Source organism: Camelus ferus, chromosome 11, assembly GCF_009834535.1.
Source record: "Camelus ferus isolate YT-003-E chromosome 11, BCGSAC_Cfer_1.0, whole genome shotgun sequence".
NCBI lineage: Eukaryota > Metazoa > Chordata > Mammalia > Artiodactyla > Camelidae > Camelus > Camelus ferus.
This window is the reverse complement of record NC_045706.1, coordinates 20,711,996-20,734,745: the sequence shown is the minus strand read 5'-3', so window position 1 is coordinate 20,734,745 and position 22,750 is coordinate 20,711,996. Positions and strand designations below refer to the sequence as shown.

The window sequence follows — 22,750 nt, the reverse complement described above, 5'->3', positions numbered from 1 at the left end:
CCTCATTTCCTCCTTTCCTTTTTAACCCGAAGCCAAAAGGGAGAAGAAATGAAGTGGCTCAGTTTCCTTGCTAGAGTCACAGGGAACAAAACTGAATGGAGTAAGGAATAATACATGAGAAAACCTCTTAAATCGCCACGGCTCCTTGCAGCCAGCTCCTGTTTTTTTGTGCGGAAGAAGAAAACAGCTGAACCTTCTGAGCCAGATCGGGGCTGGCTTAGAAAGTGACACCTGCCTGGATTTACCACTACCTGCTAACTCCCTGTGCCATCTCTAAGAGCCCCACCTTTTCTCCCAGCTGAAAAAAGTAGGTCAAATTCTTTGATTAATTCAACAGATGAGTGTCTCACACACACAGGAAAAACTGTATTACAAGTCATCTCCCCTATCCCATCGGATGGCGGGCAGCAGCCTGCAATACTTACGAAGTGTCATTACCTTGTGGTTACTTTTCAGCTGCCGTAAGTCTTTCGACGTATGTGAAATTACAGCTCATTGAAATCCGTTTAATGCACACAGCCTTCACGTTTTGGAGTGAAATCTCACAGAAGAAGTTATAATTATGAATTTTCCTTATTAAGTTCCAGTCTTTGTATGTAAATTGAAGTATTAAAACAATGAGCTACGGATCAAAGTTTTTAATTTTAGTCCCTTGCCTCAGATTTAATTTAAAAGTCTTAAATTATGCAGCGAATTGCATCTCTTTATTCTTACAGCTGTTTAAAACAGATTTAATTATCTCCCGTAACAGGCAGACACTACTGCAGCCCAGCAGTCCTCTCAAATGAATGCCTTCCAAATCAGTTTTGTTGAGTTCTTAGGACTGATTAGGCCCTTTTCCATCCATCCTGTGCCTTCAGGTTCTCACAGTGGATTTTATCTAGAAAGCCAAATTGTCGCACTGAAAGTCTATAGACTCATTAGGTGCTCATTAGTGGTCCAGAGGACATCCATCTTAAGCAAGTCTCCGGACAGAGAGATGCCACTTCTCATTGGATGCTGTGTCTCACTGCAAAACACTTTCCATCAGCTTCCTAAAATCCAGGTGCCATTGGAAAATGTTTGGCTTCTTAGACACAACTTCATGGAGTCCTCCTCTCTCTCTTCTTGGTTGGTCTCTAGATCAATATTCTTTGTCCCTAAGAAAACAATGATGCATAAATACAGAGCGTGATTGTGAGTGTGCGTGTGTTCTTCGATCTGCCACAATGAGTGATTCTGGGATGAAAGCAAGACGGGCTCCTTTGCCTTGTTACTTCTAATGAAGATCCTTTGATTGTGGTATATTTGGAGAGAACCTTCAAAGCAGCAGGGATGGGGTTCCTCAAAACAGGGGCTTTTCATCATCTTCAACAGAATTATGTGGTTCTCTGAGGAACCAAGCTGCGGAAGTTGGAGGAAGTTGTGTTATGGAGTCATTTTGTCACCTAGATGTGGAGAGTAGCCTCATATGCTATTTACAGAAAGGGATTCCATTTCTTGCATTTGTCAAATCTGCAAAATTTTGGCTCAGGCACATACTACGGTACATGCAGTTACAAGCTTGCATCAGTATACCTAGCCTTTGATTACCTTCAGTCAATAAGAAGTTCTCTTCTTTGCTCTGGTTTTAGCAACGTTTTCACTGAGATTCTTATGTTAGAATTAGGACATTCACTCATACAGAATAAAGGAAGGGACTGAGATTTCAGATGGAGACTTTAACATGTTTGGGATGTTATTCAAATTTTAAGAGCCTTTTTCTTTTAAGTTTAGGCTTTATATCTACACTCTTTGGGGAAGCCTATCCAAATCTACACACATTTATTGAGTTCCTACCAATATGCCAAGCATGGTAAGCAGAGAGGCCAGAAATGCAACCAGGCATGGCATGATTCTTACCTTAATAATATTTACCATTTATTGGGAGATGCCAAAAAGAAATCATTACAGTAAGGTTCGGTAATTAATTTTTCTTTTTGTTTTGAATGAATACAAAATATTTAGTCTTTTCTGTTTTGTGTGTTTCGATTTTTATTTAAAACTTGATACAGCGGAGGTCCTAGTTAAGTCAAAACATGTAGATCCACAAACAAATATGTCTACTCATAAATGAAAAGGACATGGCATAAAAATGGAACTCAGTAAAATATTTGCTGAACAAATAAACATATATATTTAAGAAGTTAATGGAACAGTTGACTCCTCAGATCTCTAATGCTTTTAGTTGATATGCATAGGAGAGGGAGTCCACATGGAGGGGTTTGTATGCAAATAACTGGGGACAGAAAAAGGGGGGTTGCACCTGTTCTGAGCCCATTGTAGCCCCGTAGGCAGCAAACAAGTCTATAGAGAAAGCTGAGCCAGCAATAACCCATGAGACACAGAAGCATGATCACTGGTGCCCAAATGATGAAATACTATACTGCCTTGGAGAGTCTTCTCCCCACATCTCAAGAATCGCACTGCAATGTCGTATCAAAATGCAGCAGGGACCTCTTGGTCCCTTTGGCACCTGGAGGACTTGTTTTAGGGGCATCAGAAGCACAGCATTAATATTCCTACTGTTATAAAGAATTGACATGAGGTATGGGGGCAAGTCAGACACTCTATTCAAAGTAAATTTTGGAGCAACAAATTCAGATGAGAAGTGGACTCATAGAAATTTTGAGGAGGATATAGAGACCCCATATTTTAAGAGTGGTACCTATCAGGGCTGTCTGTTTTTTAGACTTACTTAAAAATATAGTCTAATTCATACCCAAGACTCTGGAGGAGTTTGGTACACACGGATGTTAAAGTCCTTGGGTATGGCATTCGTATCCTCCATTTTCCAGCATTCTTTAGAAAGGATAAAACAGCAGCAGATACAATGTAGGTATTTAGTAAATGCATAGTTTTGCAAAAAGAGGGACACCCCAGAGAGGATTCAGGCTCACTCTCTGGTAAGGGGTTTTCAACAAACTGATCTCAAGCCACGAACATTCTCAGAAAATCCAAGAGGAAAATCATGGTTTCTATATTGACTAGTGTCTAAGAATACAGCAGTAGCACAGTCCAGACTGGCTTGGGCGTAAATAATTTTGCCTGTTCTTTCTACTCCTTGATCCTTCTTACTCCCTACCCCTAGCCAAGTGTTTTCAGGGAGCCTTAGGAACCACATGATGTTCTTTTCCAGAAAATATCCTTTCCATCATAGAGAAGCAGTAGAAAGGCAGGATACCACAGAGCCTGGATTTGACTCCTGGCTCAACTACTTAGTGGCTGTGTGATCTTAGGTGAGTTGCCCTGCCTCTCTGTGCCTCAGCTGTACCATCTATAAGTGACAATGATAATGGTAATACCTAATGGCACAGGGCTGCCGTGGGATCTAAATGAGGCAATCCATGAAAGCACTCACAAACTCGACCACAGTTAGTGCTCAATAAATGCTGGATATCTGACTTATTACTGGGTCAAATTTCAGTGCTCCCCTGCTCCTCTGAGCCACTCCACTAGTCTGTATTCTGCATCGCTCACCACATGCGTCAGCCATGCCTATGCATACAGTCCAGAGATTAACAGAGAACTTGAGGTGGTTTCTGTAAGGAAAGCTTGTGAGTCATTAGCCCAGAATCCCACAATCAAATGCGAGGTCTCCAGGGCCTCCCCATGTGGGGGCAGTCCCTACCGCTCGGTGCTCTGCACGTGGATACAGAGCATGAAGGGGCCACATCTGACAGCTGAAGGCAGCAGATTCATCCCTGCCGCTGCAGCTTTGCCCACTCAAGTGGAATGAACTGACTTGTGATTTATTTTTCCCTTTTTGGGCCCAGAAGGCATGAATTTACAGATCTTAGACCCAGATTCCCCAGTCTGTTCCCACTCAGCCAAGTTTGAGACGCCCTGATAATCCTTGTTACGTGGAAAGCAAAGCTGAACAGTCAGGCTTCCGTCCCTGGCGGGCGTACAAAAGTTGGAGCTGACGAGGGCTGATCTCTTGTTTCAGAACTTGCTCTACTGTGTTCTTTGAAATAAAACAAAAATCTTAATTTTGAAGACTGCTCCAGCATTAACATCTGCTGCTTCAAAAGATGGCATTCTCCTGAGTATCATAACCGGCTTCCCTATGTCTCTGAGACAGGGACTCACATTCACCACAGGGTATAGGACTGGCCCTGAAAATGAGACCCTCCCTAACAGCTTTCTTTTTTCTTATTTTTTTAAAGACCTAAAGACAAAGTACTCTATTTTATTGGAACTTCAAAAATGATTTTTAAGTAAGCTTTTTGTTGAATGTAATATACATCAAGAAAAATATGCATATCATTAAATATGATTTTGAATTTTACAAAGTAGATGCATTCATTAATCACCAAGAAATTTAAAATTGCCAGTACCCCCAAAATCTTCCCTGCCACCCCCTCCAATTTTTCTTACTTCTATCAGCATCAATTAGCTTTGCTTACTTTTGGCAGTTGAATTAAGTAGACTCATATAATATGCATTTTTTTCAGTCTTCTTTCCTTAGCTCAGTATTAGAGACAAGATTCATTCCAATTTTGTATGTAGCAATAGTCTGCTCTTTTTACTTGTTGTATGGTATTCCATTTTATAAGCATACTGTAATTTATTTCCCCATGCTAATGCTGATGAATGCTTATTTTCAATTTTGAGCTCTTGGGAATTCCTCTACTATGCACATCATTTCCCATGTATTCTTGTGCATATTTGCATGCATTCCTGATGAGTATAACGGAGGAGTGGAAATGCCGATCCTCAGGCTGTACATATATTCAGCTGTAGTAGTTAATGTCAAACTGGGCTCCAAAGTGCCAATTTCTACTCCCAACAGTATCGGAGATGGACCAGGTGCCCCAACAACACCACCTGATATTATCAGTCTTTTAAAATATAAATATTCTGATGGGTGCACAGTAATAACTTATTATAGTTTAAAGCTGCATTTCTCGATGAGTAGTGATGTTGAGAATTTTTTTATATGCCATCCCTGACTGGCTATTTGGTCACCCTCTTTGAGATATTTAAGTCATTTGTGCATTTTCTGTTGGGTTGCTGGAATTTTTCTTATTGACTTGTAGATTTATTTATAGTTTTCTGGGTCGAAGTCTCTTATTAAAAGTATGTATTGCACATAACTTCTTCCCCTCTAGAACTTACCTTTTAATCTTTTTAAAAAGTGTCTTCTGAAGAAAAAAAATTCTTAATTTTAATGTAGTCTAATTAAACCATTTTTTTTATATACAGCAAGTTTTGCTTCCTGTTTAAAAAATATTTTCCTAACCCAAGGTCATGAAGATACTCTTGTGTTTTCCTTTAAACACTAGTTTTATCTTGCAAAATGAGATGGACAGTCCAGTTAAAATTACTTTTGTGTGTTAGGAGGGGGTCAAGATTCATGTATTCCCCTGTATTCAATGTTGCAACATCATTTATTGAAAAGATTATAATTTATCTACTGTTCCGTAGTGTCTCACTTGTCAAAGTTATATGTTTATATATACATATATGTATATTATTTTGTCACAAATCAATTGACCATATAGTAATTCAGTGTGAAAATAACAATCTTTCAATGATGCTGGGTGCATAAACCTTTAGCCCTGCCTAGAACAATTTTATTCACGATGGATCATAGGTTTAAATGTGAAAACTAAAGAAAAAACTTGTAGTGTGATACCTTCACAATCTCGGGTTAGATTTCTTAAGCAAGTCATAAAAATTACTAATTATCTATTTTATGTAATTACTGATAATATTTGGGTTTATATATACCATTTTAGAATTTGTTCTTTTTGTCTCAGTTGTAGTTTGTTCACTGTTCTCTCCCATTTCCCTTATTTTGGATTAATGAGGCACTTTTATTATTAGTCCAGTTGCCCTGTTGATAGCTTGATAGCTCAGTATTATCTTACTGTTTTTCAGTTGTTACCCTAAATATTCTGAACACATTCTCAACATGTTGGTGTCTCATATAAATTAGTACTTTCACTTCTTCACAGACATTTCCTGGAACTTAAATCACTTTAACTCCATCTAATTCTCTCCACATACTATATTATCATTGTCATGATAGTTTTTTCATACCCATCTTCCCCCTTCTGTGTGTCTGTCTGTGTGTCCCTTTCTTTTCCACTCTCATTCTAGATAGATACATATATATTTGGTTTGCAGCAAGCTAGTCTGTCATAGCCTCAGGTAGAAGTCCCCAAAGATTTCCCTGAAATGTGAATAACTCCAATTGGCCTAAATTAGCCTGTATCTTTCTAGTTCCCACTAAAGAACTTCAGGGAACCTTTGTATTTGGAAGATTGGGTATGAGTAAAAGGCATACTAAAGAGATAGTAGGAAAGAGCCTTCGGTTAGAGCGGTGGTTTTCTAAATGGTCCTTGGACTAAAAGCATCAGCAGCAACTGAGCCAGAGTTTCAAGATCATTAGTTCACAGTTGTTTTTCCTTTGGAATTAAAATACTAAGTTTTTTTTTTTTTTTTTTTTTTTTTTTTTTTAGCAAACCTGACAATGTAGTCCTAACTGCTTCATCTTCTCCCCATCAAGTCACACTCTAGAGCCACTCAGACTGGTCTATCCCTCTTGACTTTGCCCTTGTTTCTTTCTTTTTTTTTTTTTTCCCCTTGAAGCATAATGCATAACCTGTGACCTTGTTTGAAATACATACTCTTGGGTTTTACCTCAACCTAATGCATCAGAATCTTTGGAGATGGAGCCCAGAACACTATTTCAACCTGGTAATTTATCAGGTAATTCTTACACATGTTAAAGACTGAGAGCCACTGGGCTATCAGAAGAGAAGGGGGGACGTTAATGTTGTGTATCTTAATCCTGGCATCATTATGAACTTTTAAAATCCCTTTGTGTTCACCAGGTCTGTTACAGTGTTGGCCATATTTTAGGTAGGCAGAAAACATGGTTGATGGGAGGACTGCCTGACGTAATAACTGAGATCATTTAACCGAAGTGCTCATCCTTTAGAGACCATCTTCCTCATTGACAAGATGACAAACATGCCTGGGTACACACTGATATGCATAATAAAAATGTCACCTTGTCTTACCATCTAAATAATCAGAAATTCCAGACAACCATAGTTTGGCAAATAATAATTGATGCTTACTAATGATATCCTTGAGGTGCTATCAAAAAAAAAATTAACCTCTCAACTGCCAAAGAAATTATACTCAATGATGTTTAGATTGGCCTCGATGCTATATATAGGACCAGTATGCTGCCTTTGAAAAAGAAAAGTTTTTAGCAGATTTTAGGTTAGTTCAGTTTGTGTGTGTGTTAAGTTATTCCAGGAATATTGCTAATGTGTTCTAAGAAAACATTTTGCTAAAAGTGCCAATAATGCAAGGTTAACTCCAAACAGAATCCCTAAAATGTGAGAGATTAAGAGAGATGAACGACTTACAGTGAAATAAAAATAATTGAAGAAATGTGTCTAAGAAGCCAAAATGATAACCACCACCATAAAAACCAAGGAACTAAATGTAGAATAAAATTTTTAAACAAAATTTAGAATTTAAAAATGTATACGTAAACAAAACCAAAAAGACATATAAACCAAACTGTGATTTCTTAGGAGAAGTCACCAGCTCTGGAGGGTGGAAGGGAGACGGGAACTGATCCTACCTCTTCCAACTGCACCATGAGGGTAACATTGTGGCCTTGTTCCGCTGTCAACTTTCCATCGGCGGTGACAATCCGGAGCCCCCGTGGGGCCTTCCCTGGGCACTTCTGTGGCTTGGCAGTGTACTGCTCCCTCACTCCATCAGTGCAGTTATTAGAAACCACCTTCCTATACCTAAATGGGAAAAAAAGCTCCAATTTAATCCAGCTCATTATAATTTGGATCACTCCCAATTTTTTGAGCCAGACCTCCTGTCTAGCCCTGAGGACATAACTACCATTCATGTTGCTCTGAAGATTACAGTTCATTCATGGAAAGTACCCAGCAGAGAGACAAATCATCACAGTAACACACTGAATCTATTATTAGCATTTTAATTTACTGCTATTATTCATTTAGTCAGTCAACGAATCAGATCATTTCACTTTGGAGCCATGAAAAATGCACAGTAGACCAGAAGACATGGTCCTTCCTTGCCAGCACTAAGTTTATAATCTGGATGAAAAGACATACATGGATAATCTAGGAGACACCTCAAAGGCTATATAATTAAAGGTTAGAATGAATAATATATACTGTGAAGGATGTGCAATTCAAAGAAAGGAGAGATGATTACGCATTATGTGACTCAACGTTCTATACCATGGATGCCAAATTTACAGAGCCACACTTAACACATGATGGTCACATCTGAAATCATTAACTTTACACACATAATAAGGCAAGGTGAGGACCTGGGGTTCATCTAGGAGGGAGGGAGGCGGAAGCAGAGGGTGAGGGGTGTTGTGTAGCACAGTTGTGTGGGGCCAGGATGAGAAAGATAGCTAGAGGGGCAGGGCCCAAATATCTCCGTTATCAGTAAAGAATAAAAGTGAATGAAAAAAACGCCACCATTGAAATGGCTCCAGCAGGATGCTGTAGTAATCGTATAGTGCAGAAAGCTGGCTAAATTTGATAACTTCTACTCAATTTCCATGAGGAGTAGTATAGGGCCTCAACTACTGAAACCTCACATTAAGGAGACTTTGGTCTGCAGATTGAGTAAATCCTTCCTACTCCTTTGCTTTTTCTTCTTGTTTTAGCTCTAATAGAAACAAAAGTAATTATCCTACAAATTTATCCCATATAATTTATCAGATTCATGATAAACTAGAATCTATAGGTTTGGAATAACTAACCTTTAAGGCTTTTGAGTTTCAATGTTATCTATTCATCATCTTTTTTTGTGTGCAGTCCACAGCAACCACTTTATGTGTTCATATATTTGTCTTCTCAAGTCTACTTGCTTAGAGGTGCTGGTTGAGCCCAAAATGGAAGTAATCAAAGTTCAAAGTCTTTCCACTCTTCTAAACTAGGAGTTGACAACTTTTTATATAAAATGCCAGGCAGTAAATGTTTTAGCTTTGCAGGTTTTACAGTTTTTGTCACAAGTACAACTCTTTGGTTGTAACATGAAAGCAGATATAGACAATGCATAAAAGAATAAACTCAACTGGTTCCCAAGAAAGTTTTATTTACAAAAACTGGTAGTGTGCAGGCCTGTAGACTATTGTTTTCCAACCCCTTCAAATCTAACCAAAGTCCTTTCTCTGTTTCTAAGTCTCAAGACTACCTAAAAGTATGGTTGAGAAAATCAAATTACATACCTACCCTCTGGGAAAGTGCTTTGATCACTGTAGATCACTACAAGGCCAATTATTAATAGTAAACTCACCTCCTAGGGTAGTTGTGAGGATTAAATGGATTAATGTACACAAAATACTTAAAAGCACCCTGACAATTACCAAGGGCTTATGTAATGCTATCAAGTTTTAATTTTTATTTTTTAATCAACTTTTAAACGTTGCTTTCCATTTACAGTTATCACAAAATATTGGCTATATTCCCTATGTTGTGCAATGCATCCTTGTAGTCTACCTTCCATCCAGTAGTTTGTACTTCCCACTTCTCCACCCCCTACATTATCCCCCTCTTCCCCACTGGTAACCCTTAGTTTGTTCTCGATATCTGTGAGTCTGCTTCTTTTCTGCTATATTCACAAGTTTGTTGTATTTTTTAGTTTCTACATATAAATAATATCATACAATACTTGTATTTCTCTGTCTGACTTATTTTACTTAGCATAATGCCTTCCAAGTTCATCCATGTTGTTGCAAATGGCAAAATTTCATTCTTTTTTATGGCTGAGTAATATTTCAAACACACACACACACACACACACACACACACACACACAATCTTCTTTATCCATTCATTTGTTGATGGACACTTAGGTTGCTTCCATATCTTAGCAATTGTACATAAAGCCTCTGTGAACATAGGGGTGCATGCATCTTTATGAATTAGTGTTTTTGGTTTTTTTTAGATATATTCCCAGGAGTGGAATTGCTACATCACGTGGTAGTTCTATGAAACCTCCATACTGTTTTCCACAGTGGCTGTACCAATTTACATTCCTACCAACAGTTTAGGAGGGTTTCCTTTTCTCCATGTCCTTGCCAACATTTGCTATTTGTGTTCTTTTTGATCATAGCCATTCTAACAGGTGTGAGATGACATCTCATTCTCTAATAACATATACAAAACTAACCTCAAAATGGAGTAAAAACCTAAATGTAAGACTGGATACCATAAAACTCCTAGAGGAAAACATAGGCGGAACATTCTTTGACATAAATCATAGCAATATTTTTTTGGATTTAACTCCTAAAGTAAAGGAAATGAAAGCAAAAATAAACAAATGGGATCTAATTAAACTTAAAAGCCTTTCTACAGCAAAGAAAACCATCAATTGAACGAAAAGACAACGTACTGAATGGGAGGAAATATTTGCAAATGATACTACCAATAAGGGGTTAATATCCAATATGTATAAACAGCTCATACAACTCAACATCAAATAAAACCAACCAACCAGGTTAAACAGTGGGCAGAAGAACCGAACATTTTTCCAATGAGGACATGCAAATGGCCAACAGACACATGAAAAGACGCTCAATACTGCTAATCATCGGGGGAATGCAAATCAAAAACTGAAATGTTGTCAATTATTTTTAGTTAACATTAGTATTCATCCTACCTGCTCACAACCTTCATGGACTCTAAGTTCCTTAGCATAAGTCACAAAACCTCTAATCTCCCTGCATGAAGCCCTCCACAAGCTAACTTTGTTCTACTCTTCTTGATTTTGTCTCCCCAACAAGCTCATTCTGTGCTAGCCAAACTTCTCTTTTCAATCCTCTTGAAAGTACTTCTTCTCTTTTGTTCTTTTTGCTTCTATGCCCTCCTGAATGCTGTCAGCTGCCTAAAACTTACCCACATTTAAAGTGACAGCTTATCTCCTGTCTTTTCCTGACTATGATAGCAAAATAGTAAGTTCATATTTAGAGAGTGCTTAATATGTTCTAGTCATTGTACTAAGTTCTTAACATAATTTACCTTCAAAATATCCCTAATAAGAAAGACATATTATTCTCAATATACAGATGAAGAAATTAAGATTCATAGAACTTAACTAGTTTTCTTAAGATCACACAGTCAGGACTCCAGATAATTTGTCTCTAGAATACATGTACTCTTTACCACTATGTTGTACTGCCTCTTTGAATGGAGTGAGCTATCTGTCCTCTAAACTCTTCTAGGAATTCTTATAATCTTCTTGATAATGGAATCATTTATGTCTTGTATGATTTTTCTTCCTGAGTGTGACTGTGGACTTTAAACTTCTTGAGGGCATCCTTGTACCGCAGACATGTAAGGCTGACAAATCAGGAGATCCACACTGGGATGACGTACAAGTCTGAATGTTGAAATATCTGCCTAGCAGTTGGGTATCACCACTACCCCAAACCCTTCAAGCACCTAACCCACCGGCTATGTTGATTCCTATCCTTGGAGTCCCTGCTTCTCCTAGCAATCCAGAAACTAATGGGTTAACACCTAGCACATCAGGGAGCCTCCCAAACGCTGCTCCTGCACTAAGATCCCTACTCATTCTGATGAGTTATGGCCATGTCTGGGTATTCTGAACATCACTCCATCTGATATTTTTATAAGTTCTTGTAGGTGCTTACAATTGTATGCTGATTAAAAAGAAAATAAGAGCAGACAGGAAAGAAGAAAAAAAAGGTACTGACACTGGAGAATGGTGACTTTCTGGTACCAGCAATGGTAGCAAAGAAATGACCAGCAATGTCACAGTGATTATGGCATCCTAGAAACTCCCTGCGTGTTTCAGAGGCAAGGCACCATGCAAATTAAAGGCAGGTTATGATTTTTAATCACTCAGCATCCAAGCGCACCTGTGACTCTATCTTGGCGAGCAGCTCTAGAGGCAAGGGCTCACCATTACCACTGGCAGCATCAGCTAGAGAACACTCCTTTTGTTTGTCGCTGTTCTGACCAATCATCCCCGCAGCCTTTCCTGAGTCCTGCAGCAACAGGAGTTCTGCTTAAATCTAAAGCACGAATCCAGCCCCCTGGGATTCTGCCATGGAGAAGACTGTTGGTAATTTTTTTTAAAATGCTCATTAAAAACCATTCTGAAACCATTTTATTTCCTGGATGAAAATGGCATCCCATTAGCCCTACCAGAACTGTCCCCGAAATTTAAAGAAAATTGTGCAGAGTTCATTTACTCAAGTGAGCACACACCTGCTTTTTGCATTACAGAATGGTTCTATTTTCATCCCAGCAGCTGTCCCTGGGTCTGAGTTACATAAATGAATAATACATTTAATATGTTATTAAATGGGGCTGCTACCTCCGCAATAATAAGGCAACTTATGATTATGTTGGACCTAAGCTCTGAATATTACTGGGTTGCATTTAGTTGGTAAAACATTCTCCAACCTGCCAAGAAGAAAAGTGCTTTGTAACAGCAAGGGGGTCTTTGCACAATTATAAAAGGAAACACTCTGCAAATAATGCCTTTGATATTACCAACAGCCCATCAGTAGCCAGTGTCTTATTACTTCAACACCCCAATTTCAGCTGCTCTCTCCCCTCCCTTCTTGATACTCCTGTCACCTTTTCCTTTTTACCCCTACCTTCTTTGATTTTGCTTCTGTGCTGTCTACCAGTCTTGAGAAAGATGAAGGCCATAGTTTTTCTTTGTCAGAGTGAAACTGGAAAAAAGCATTTGAAAGTCTTCATATCCTGTGATTTTGTTATTCAGTAGTTCTTTTAACTTACGATTTTGGTACAGGTGTTTGGTATAGATGTTTGTGACTATTCAGCATATGTTAAGGTGACAGTGCGTCTAGTGTCATTGGCCACAACCCTGTCTGCGATGTCAAGACCCTCCCCCAGAAACTATGGTTGAATTGAGAATTCTGGGCATCAGTGTGGTTTTAAAAAAAAAATTTTTTTAACACCTTTCTTTTGGTATGTACAGTAAACTATACATATTTCAGAAGTACAATTTGATGAATTTTGATAGACGTATACACCCAAGAAACTACCACCACAATCAAGATAGCTAACGTTTCCATCACTCCTCAAGAGGTGCAATTTTTGAACTCCCAACTTATCCCTTCCCACCACCTTTACCCTCTGGTAACCATAAGTTTGTTCTCTATGTCTGTGAGTCTGTTTCTGTTTTGTACATAAGTTCATTTGTGTCTTTTTTTTTTTTTAAGATTCCACATATAAGCGATATCATATGTCATTTTTCTTTCTACTTCCTGCTTACTTCACTTAGAAGTGTGCTTTTGTTTTTGCTTGAAGTTCCCCTGGTGATTCTAGTGTGCAGTCAGGTTTAAAGATCACTGCCCTGGTGATTAAAACAAGTGTTATGGAACCAAACTGCCTGAGTTTAAATTCAGGCTCTTACTCATTATATAAACTCAGGCAATTTACACAGACTCTAATGTTTGGGCTCTCTGCCCGTAAAATAGGTATACATACAGCATCTTGTCCTAAAGTTCTTGGAAGGATTAAATGAGATAATGCATTCATAAGGACTTAGCATAGAATCTGGCACACTGCAAGACCTTAACAAATACTAAAATATCAGAAGGCACTAAAAAGCTAGAACTAAAAGTATTAAACATTAAGTTGCTATTATACAGCAAGTTCCCTGAAAACAGAAGCCACACGCTTATTGCCAAGATTATCTTAAGATCAAATCAGACCACGTCGATTCCTTCTTTAAAACTGTTCAAAACTTCCTATGGCTTATTCATAAAGGGCAAAGTTCAGGTTTAAAGTAGATGTCCACGATCTGTCCTTAACACATGTTTTAAGCTTCGGCTCTTTCTACTGCCCAACATGCTTCCTGAGCTCAGGCCAGGCTGAAGTCTCCAAGCCTTCTGCCTGGGCTGTTCCTTCTGCCTAGGCTCGTCTTTGCTCCTGTCAAGCTTCTCTTCATTCTTTACAAATCAGTGTAGAAATTGTATTTTCCTGTGATGTTGTCTCTTCCCTTTTTAACAGTACTTATTACACGTTATGACCCAGAAAGAGCTGGAACTCTAGGTCTTCTTGTACCAAGGTAGGTCTTACTGTCACTGAGCTCTAGTGTTCCTTATTTATGGTTTAATTTCTTGGATTATACTATGTGTCTTTGTTTTCAAGGGAAAACTGCCTTTTTACAAGGACACTTGACTTTAAACAAGAAATGGAGAAAGCCTTGGGGATAGAGAAGGGAGCTAGTTCTGGGTAGAGTGTATGGCTAAGATTCAAAAATCTTTCTAGACCCACTGTGCCCATATTTCACCAACAATCCTAGGTAGTAGCCAGAACACTAACATTCAGAAGAACAGAGTTCCATGTTCTCCAATGTGCTTAGTCTCCTAAGTCTCCTTGTAATGGCTTAAATGAAAAAGAATATGAAAAGGAATATGTATAAATGACTCACTATGCTGTACACCAGAAATTAACAGGCACTCTCTCTCCTCAAGGCAATAGGTCTCAGGAATTTCCCCTTAAACTCAGTAAGTGCACCTTCGGTTAGGGGACTGTCCTCAGACAGAAGACTAGGTGGAGGAAGAAAACTTTTCTTGCGTTAAGTAGGATGGAAGCACAAGTTATTTAATTTGAACAGTAAATAGAATTCAACTTCATTTTGAATGCCAACTTGATGAGGTGGGATATATAGCCAAACTAAATGTCTTGCTATCAAGAATCATGAGAATGGTTCCCTTTACTCCACACCCTCTCCAGCATTTATTATTTGTAGACTTTTTAATGATGGCCATTCTGACTGGTGTGAGGTGATACCTTATTGTCATTTTGATGTGCATTTCTCTGATAATTAGAGATACTGAACATTTTTTCATGTATTGGCCAATTATATGTCTTCGTTGGAGAAGAATTTGTTTAGATCTGCCCATTTTTTGATTGGGTTTTTTTTTGTTGTTGTTGTTGTTATTGAGTTGTATGAACTGTCTGTATATTCTGGAAATAAGTCTTTGCCAGTTGCATCATTTGCAAATATTTTCTCCCATTCCGTAGGCTGTCTTATTGTTTTCTTTATGGTTTCCTTTGTTGTGCAAAACCTTGTAAGTTTAATTAGGTCAATGCCATTTGCAGCAACATGGATGGACCTGGAGATTATCATACTATGTGAAGTAGGCCAGAAAGAGAAAGAAAAATACCATATGATATCACTTATATGTGGAATCTAAAAAAAAAGGGGGACACGAATTTATTTACACAACAGAGACAGACTCAGACATAGAAAACAAACTTATGGTTACCAGGGGTGGAGAAAGGGAGTGGGGAGGGACAAATTAGGAGCTTGGGATTTGTAGATACTAATTACTATATATAAAATAAGTAAACAACAAGGTCCTACTGCATAGCACACAAAACTATATTCAACATCTGTAATGACCTAAATGAAAAAGAACATGAAAAGGAATATAATGAATCATTACACTGTATATCAGAAATTAACACAACGTTGTAAATCAACCATACTGCAATAAAAAAAATCATGAGAATGGCTCATGGAATCCACTACCAAGGTCAACTAACTGGACCACTACGTTATATAAGAAAATTTCCCTACTTTTAAACACCTGCAGCCCAAGGCATCTGAATAATGAATCATTTCAAATTGGTCATGGACATGTCAGAGCCTGAAGGGATCTCAAAGATCATCCAATACGAACCCTCTGTTTTGCACATAAAAAAAAAAAAAGGAGATACAGTTTAGAAGGCTTCCCAAGGTCACACAAGAGACAAGGAGTGTTTATGGGCCTCTGGACTGAGTTTGGTGCTCTCCTGCCAAGATGCCATACCACCTGGATGAAGATCATTAGTGCCAATACCATTAATGTGGGCATGGATGGCGATCCGGGGAATCAGATCTCCACATACAATGATGTTCACCTTTTTCATTTCCAACCTTAATGCCATTTCATAATAAATATGGGAAAACACACCTAAGAAAGACATTCTGAAGAATCAACTTTGCAGCAACAATTATGACCTGTCTGCTATGAGACTACATGGTACTTTTCAAGAAAATGGCTGCGTGGGCCCCTGCAGTGTTGAGTCTGTAAATAATGCAAGCGATTTCCTTTCTGTGGACTTGAAACATAAGTACCAAATTTAGGACTAATTCTTCTCTATGATGCACACTGACAGCCCCCTAAAGACCCTGGAACTATCAACTCCAGAGCAGTGGCAGGATGGCCAGCATCTGAGTGTTTTCATGGCTTATGTAGAGAGGAATATGTTTATAGAAAGCATTTTTGAATCATTCTAAATGTATGTTGACAGGATGGAGATTACTATTTTGCTAGAATTCATGTGTATATACTTTTTCCTGGACCCACTAAATGTTCTTATATAGATACTGAATTAATACTATTTTAAAAACCTTTTTAAAAGTTTTCTGAGTAAATATCCACATTGACTATTGAGAAACCAACCCTGAGGAACAATAATGGCTGTCACTGTTCATTTATATTCTTCTAGAAGGGATTAATGGCTCCTCTAAAGAAACTCCACAGACAGAAATTTCTATAGACATTTTTTCTTAAAAACACATCTTGAAATATCTCTAGCTTAATAGCAAAAAGAAATCTGCCCCTTGAGAAGATTATCTTGGTTTCTTAGAGTAAATTGGCCCAATGCCCACTTTATTTTATATTTACAGACTCTTTTACGGTTGGCATGCAACAAACAACGTTCTAGTTAATTTAGAAACTTAAATTTGTGTCATGTTCCCTGGATCCAAAACAGTACAAACAAGATTTAACCATATATAAATGCAATGAAATAGGCTGGTGCTTGTGTATGTGCAAACTGAGATATTTATAGTCATCAGTGGAGAAACAAAAAGCAATGAGTGGAGGGTTATTTCAGCACTAAATGCAAGATGATATACAAATGAACACTGATTTCACCTTATTTGAAGAGAAAAGAACTCATTTACTAGTCAGGTAAATGTGTTATCTGCCTTGAGTGGTACTGAGGGACAGACATGTGTTTGGGTGTAGGGTGGTTCCTAATTGTGTGACTTTATGAGCCTATGTGAGTTATTATTATTACAGATGAGAAAACAGAGGCTTAGATTAACTGCATCGCCATGACTATTAAATATCAGACAATGTCCGACTATAGACACACAATAAAAGGAAGCCTTTCCTCAGCTTTTTACTTTCACTCCAGAGGAGCCCTGGGATGATGACCACTGATGGCGGTGTCTGCACTTTGGACAGTGACTACTATCTGCCAGGCATGGTGCTGCACGCTTCACATACAATATCGTATTTAATCAAACACCAGAAGCAAATAGCAAAATTTTATAGGTTAGGAAACTAAAGCTCAAAGAAAGGAAGTCACTTGCTAAAGACAACAGTAAACAGCAAAGTTGGATTAAAACTTTTACTTGTTTCATTCCAAAATCACTGTTTTTCACCAAATAACACATCCCCCATTAGAGTGCATGCCCTGTAAACAAAAGGCTGAGGCCCCAGTACCAGCCAGCTGGCCCCCCACGGAATGGCTTGTGGAAGGTGTGTAAACAAAGGGTGAAGAGAGGCAGGGAGAACGTGGCAGAACCATGCTCACAAGCTGTCCCGTGGTGTGAACACTGGAAACCTGATGCCACTGGACCAAGCACTAAGGACTGGTGGCTTCAGCCACCCGGAGGGACTTTCTGCAACCATTTCGGCTCTTATTCCAACTATCTTTTCTAAGATCTTGCTGAGAATGGAAACAAAGACTGCACACCATTCGCTTCTGCACAGGGAAGCTGAAAACACTTCTGGCATCTCCTCAAAATAGCATTTCTATTGGGCATAATAATAACCGATGCTCGAATGTTTCCATCACAGTGACGTGAGTGAACCTGAGAACACAGATATACAGGGTAACAAGTTGACTGTGAGAGCAATCAGAACTATTTATAAAGTGAGGCTTGAAAAAAAATAAAAGGAAGGTTTAAGTGCATGTTTTCAGCTAAACTCAGGAAGGGACTGCTGGCAGGACTGCCTGTTAAGCTCGATTGACAAGGGGCGGTTGTTTAGACTTGTTCCGTCCAGGCTCTGAGTGTATGACTGCCGCGTGTGCTCTGCTGTGAGGGTTTGGGTGAGGCAAGAGAGGTGCCTGGGGAGTAAAAGGTACTGAGGCATTAACTTTCAGGCCAACCCTGCCCTTGTGATTCCTCTGCACTTCATCCCAGCTTGAAGCTAATACGGATTTTGTACTGACAACCCAAGATGCCCATGGATGGGTTAAAACTGGCACTGGCAAGACTTAGAGGGCACAGTAGCTCCTTAATTCTACAGACTTCTGGGCACTGACATCAGGGCTTGTCCTTGAGGAAACTACCAGCGTGCCCTATTCACCTGGATCATCCCTTCTTTTTTCTGCCTGAAATAACCTGCCTTAGTTTATTAATTTGAGGAATCCTACCTACCTCTCCTCTTAGCATTCCCTTACAGAATCCATCGGTGTTTATCCTTTAAAGGAGGATGGCAATTAACACAACTGAATCTTTCCTGTGTGGGACACACAGGCAGCATGTGAACAGGAGGCTGGTGTTTTAACCCATATGGGGGAGACATCTGGTGATGCCTGGATACTCAGGGCTAAGAAGTAACTAGCTGGCTGGGTAGACTTTGCTTTAAGAGCTAGGAGAGAAACACCTTCGATTGCCAAAAGAGACTCTAACTACTGCTGTAGGGTTTTAACAGCAATTATTATGCTATGAGGATGCTAACTGCAGCATTGTTTATAGTGGCAAAAAATAGGAAATGACCAAATTGTCCACAAAAGGGATGACTGCATAATTCCAGGTTCTTGAAAACTAGGTAGTTAAAGGAAATTAGATGGCAAGGAACCTTATACACTCTGACTTGGAAAGATGTTTAAGATATATTTTTGAATGAAAAAGGCAAACAGAACAATACATCTAGTAGAAAACTTTTAAAATTTCAAATGCAAAAGAATGTAAATGGAAACATGGATGTCTTCACTTCTGTATGGCAGATGGTATGAGAAATGCAAAGAGCATGACTGGATAAAGAAGTTGTGGTATATATATGTATATATACAATGGAATACTACTCAACCATAAAAAAGAATGAAATAATGCCATTTGTAGCAGCATGAATGGACCTGGTCCTCATCATACTAAGTAAAGTAAGCCAGAAAGAGAAAGAAAAATACCATATGATATCACTATTATGTGGAATATTAAAAAAAAAAAGGACATAAATGAACTTACTTACAAAACATAGACAGACTCACAGACCTAGAAGAACAAACTTGTGGTTACCAGGAGTGAAAGGGGGTGGGAAGGGATAAATTGGGAGTTTGAGATTTGCAGATACTAACTACTATATATAAAATAGATAAACAACAAAAGTTACATATGAGTGTACATATTTCTAGTGTGCAGCATAGTGATTCAGTTATATATATATATTTATAAAATTTTTATATATATAAAACTGAATCACTATGCTGCACACTAGAAATTAACACAACAATGTAAACTGACTATAGTTCAATTAAAAAAAGAAAGAAAAGAAAGAAAAGAAAAGAAAAAGAAAAGAAAAGAAAAGAAAGAAAAGAAAGAAAAGAAAGAAAAGAAAGGAAGAAAGGAAGAAAGGCAGAAAGGCAGGCAGAGAGCAATCAAGTAGCGCTGGCACACTGGTGAGGTGCCTACGCCCCTCCTCCCACTTTCACCCCTTGCCCTGCCCCTCCTTCCTTCCTTATTTCCTTACCTCTATTTTAAACTTTTCAATGTCAGAATCCTCAAATAAGCATAAATGAAAGAAAGTAGTATAATAAATACCCACACCCTCATCAACTTATCTTCAAAATTTATTAATACCTACCCCCCTTTTTTTTTAGCATTTTAAAACAAATGTCATACATCATATATCTCTAAAAGGTAAGGTTTCTTTTTTTCCCACCTAGCCAAAACATCAGTACCACACCTAAATATGTAATATATTTAGTTAATAAATATAATATTAATATTTAGATTTAGATATAATCTAATATCACTTGGGATGTTTAATTTTATATGTCAATTTGAACGAGCTACAGGGTGCCCAGATATTTGGTCAAACATTATTCTGGGTGCTTCTCTGAGGGGTGAAGGATGAGGGTTTTGGATTTAAATCAGTAGACTAAATAAAGCAGATTGCCCTCCTTAAGGTGGGTGGGCCTCATCCAATCCATTGAAGGCCTAAGTAGAACAAAAAGGCTAATGCTCTTCTGAAAAAGAGAAAACCTGTCCAGCCTGATAGCCTTCAAACTGGACACTGACTTTTTCCCTGCCTTCACACTCAGATGGGAACATCAGCTCTTCCTGAGTTTTGAACCTGTTGGCCTTCAGACAGGAACCACACCATCAGCTGTCCTGGTTCACCATCAGCCTTCAGACTGGGAACAAATCATCCATTTTCCAGGGTCTCCAGTTTCCCAGCTCACCCTACAGATCTCAGGATATGGACTTGCTCATCTCCATAGTCAGGTGATCCAATTCCTTACAAGGAATCTCTATATATACACATATACATCTCCAATTAGAGTTAGAAACGCGTATCTCTGGAAAGCCCTGATTAATACATCACTAATCAACAGATCATATTCCATTTCCCCAAACAGCTCAAAAATGTCTTTTTATATAGATTGTTTGAATGAAAATCCAAGTAAGTCCCAAATAGATTTTCTAAATCTGTAAGTATCAGTTATAATTGTGAGAAAATCATGGACTGCTTTCCCTTTTATGATATTTTAAAAATAATACTGGATACGCCCTGCAACAAAAAACATTAAGCACAAAACTTTAGAACCTGATTCCAGATTTATAAAGATCAAAATGCATGCCTTAAGTGTGTTAAGACTGTACACAGAGAAAATGAAATGCATTCCTAGTAGCACTAGTTTGTTCTTGAAAAGTCAATAAACTTCTTTTCTGACTCTAGGTTCTGTATCTATAGAACAGGAAATACACATAGGAAATATTCATTTGACTTTCCACACAGGGATGTCATGAGGGTAAAAGGTAGTTCTGAAATAAAGTATCCAAAAATGAAGAAATTTATGTATTATCATCACTGCCACCTTCATCCAAGGAACCTGTTTCATTTCTTTATGTGCAACTAGGGTCTTATTCTCAGATGAAATTTGCACTATTAAAGAAAATTTGGCCAAGGGGGCAGAGGGTGGGAAGGGATAGACGGGATTTCAAAATTGTAGAACAGATAAACAAGATTATACTGTATAGCACAGGGAAATATACACAAGATCTTATGGTAGCTCACAGAGAAAAAATGTGACAATGAACATATATATGTTCATGTATAACTGAAAAACTGTGCTCTACACTGGAATTTGACACAACATTGTAAAATGATTATAAATCAGTAAAAAATGTTAAAGAAAAAAAGAAAAAGAAAATTTGCACTGCATTATTAAAATGAACAAAAGCAAATAAATGGTGCTGTAATGAAACAGGCCTGGTCTTTGATCAGAAGTTATTCTGTAAGTCTAACACACGCTGAAAAGCAGCAGAAGCTGACCTCCTAAGGCCACTGCTTAGGACACTCACCCAGTACTGTTGAGGTAACTCTGTCCTAAACTGCAGTCCTTCGACAGAGAAGATGGATTGAACCAAAATGCAGGCAGGCACTGACCATTGCTGTGTCGCTCGTAACCATAGTCACTGTTGGGGAAAGAGCCGAGGGAAACCTTTCAGTAGGCGGCAGCATTACTGACGATAATTTCATGTGAGTCCACAGGCAACTTCTACTCTAGTCAATTAGTCAAAAACCAGACATTCCCTGAATCAATGCCTTTTCAAAAATGGAACCTTTTTACTCATTGAATATTCTATCAACTACCCATGGAAATGTTCTACAGAACCCATTTTGAGAAATGCTAACTTGGAGACAACAGAAGTACGTGTGTAGAGATGAAGGCTCAATAGCCAATAATTCCAATCAAACACCTGTAAACAGAGAGCAGATGTTGTTCTCATTATGAGGAGACACAACACTGATGGTGTCTGGACCCAGAGAAAGCTCTCGTGGTGGAAGTCCAACACTCAGTGTACAGCTTCACTGAAGAGTTTAACTCAGCCACACGTGGCGCAATCCTCATTGCTGGGGATGTCTTTGGGGTGCTCTTCCAAGACATCTGGATCTATCAAGGAGAGCTGAGCCCGGTCCCTCTGTGCACGAGACAGCTACTTCAAAGTCAGAGCAGAGAAAGAAATGTCCTTCAAGAGTGATGCAAGCATTCCCCCAAGGAAGAGTTCTGTCCTGCTCAGTTAACACTGCCAGCTGGGACTCACTGCTTTAAATCTTCTCTCTGGTTTGAAATTAGTTAAAAACATTTCTCTCAGCCTCCTCTCATTCTTGCCTCCAGGAGCCTCTGAGTGGCCTGATATTTTGGCTTCTGAAGATGAAACCTGGGCGCGGAGGTTGGCAACAAATTGCACCTCCACATGCACAGACAAATCGCAGGCAGCAATGAGCAAGCATTAGTACGAACTGGCCCATCTGGGTCCTGGAGGTGAGATGCTGGCATGTGAAGGCTGGGAAGGGAGAACCAGGCTTACTGAGGGGCCTGTTACCAGGCAGCTGGCGCTGAGAATTCTGCACAAACCAGATAGATTTGGTGCTGGTTCAAACCAGCAGGTGTAGGAA

The 22,750-nt window shown here is 38.7% G+C and overlaps 1 protein-coding gene across 7 annotated transcripts in view; it reads right to left on the bottom strand.

The window, feature by feature from the left end:
- The window catches only part of SORCS1 (sortilin related VPS10 domain containing receptor 1), a 474,344-nt gene that overhangs the window by 55,213 nt on the left and 396,381 nt on the right, over positions 1 to 22,750 (bottom strand). For 6 of the 7 annotated variants that reach the window (XM_032490975.1, XM_032490974.1, XM_032490973.1 and 3 more), the window contains 2 exons: positions 21,652 to 21,765; positions 7,631 to 7,802 (listed from right to left, as the gene is read on the bottom strand). In XM_032490975.1, the coding sequence (XP_032346866.1) occupies positions 7,631 to 7,802; positions 21,652 to 21,765 (286 nt within the window). The remainder of the gene's footprint in view (positions 1 to 7,630; positions 7,803 to 21,651; positions 21,766 to 22,750) is intronic. The other variant, XM_032490971.1, reaches the window with a different exon arrangement.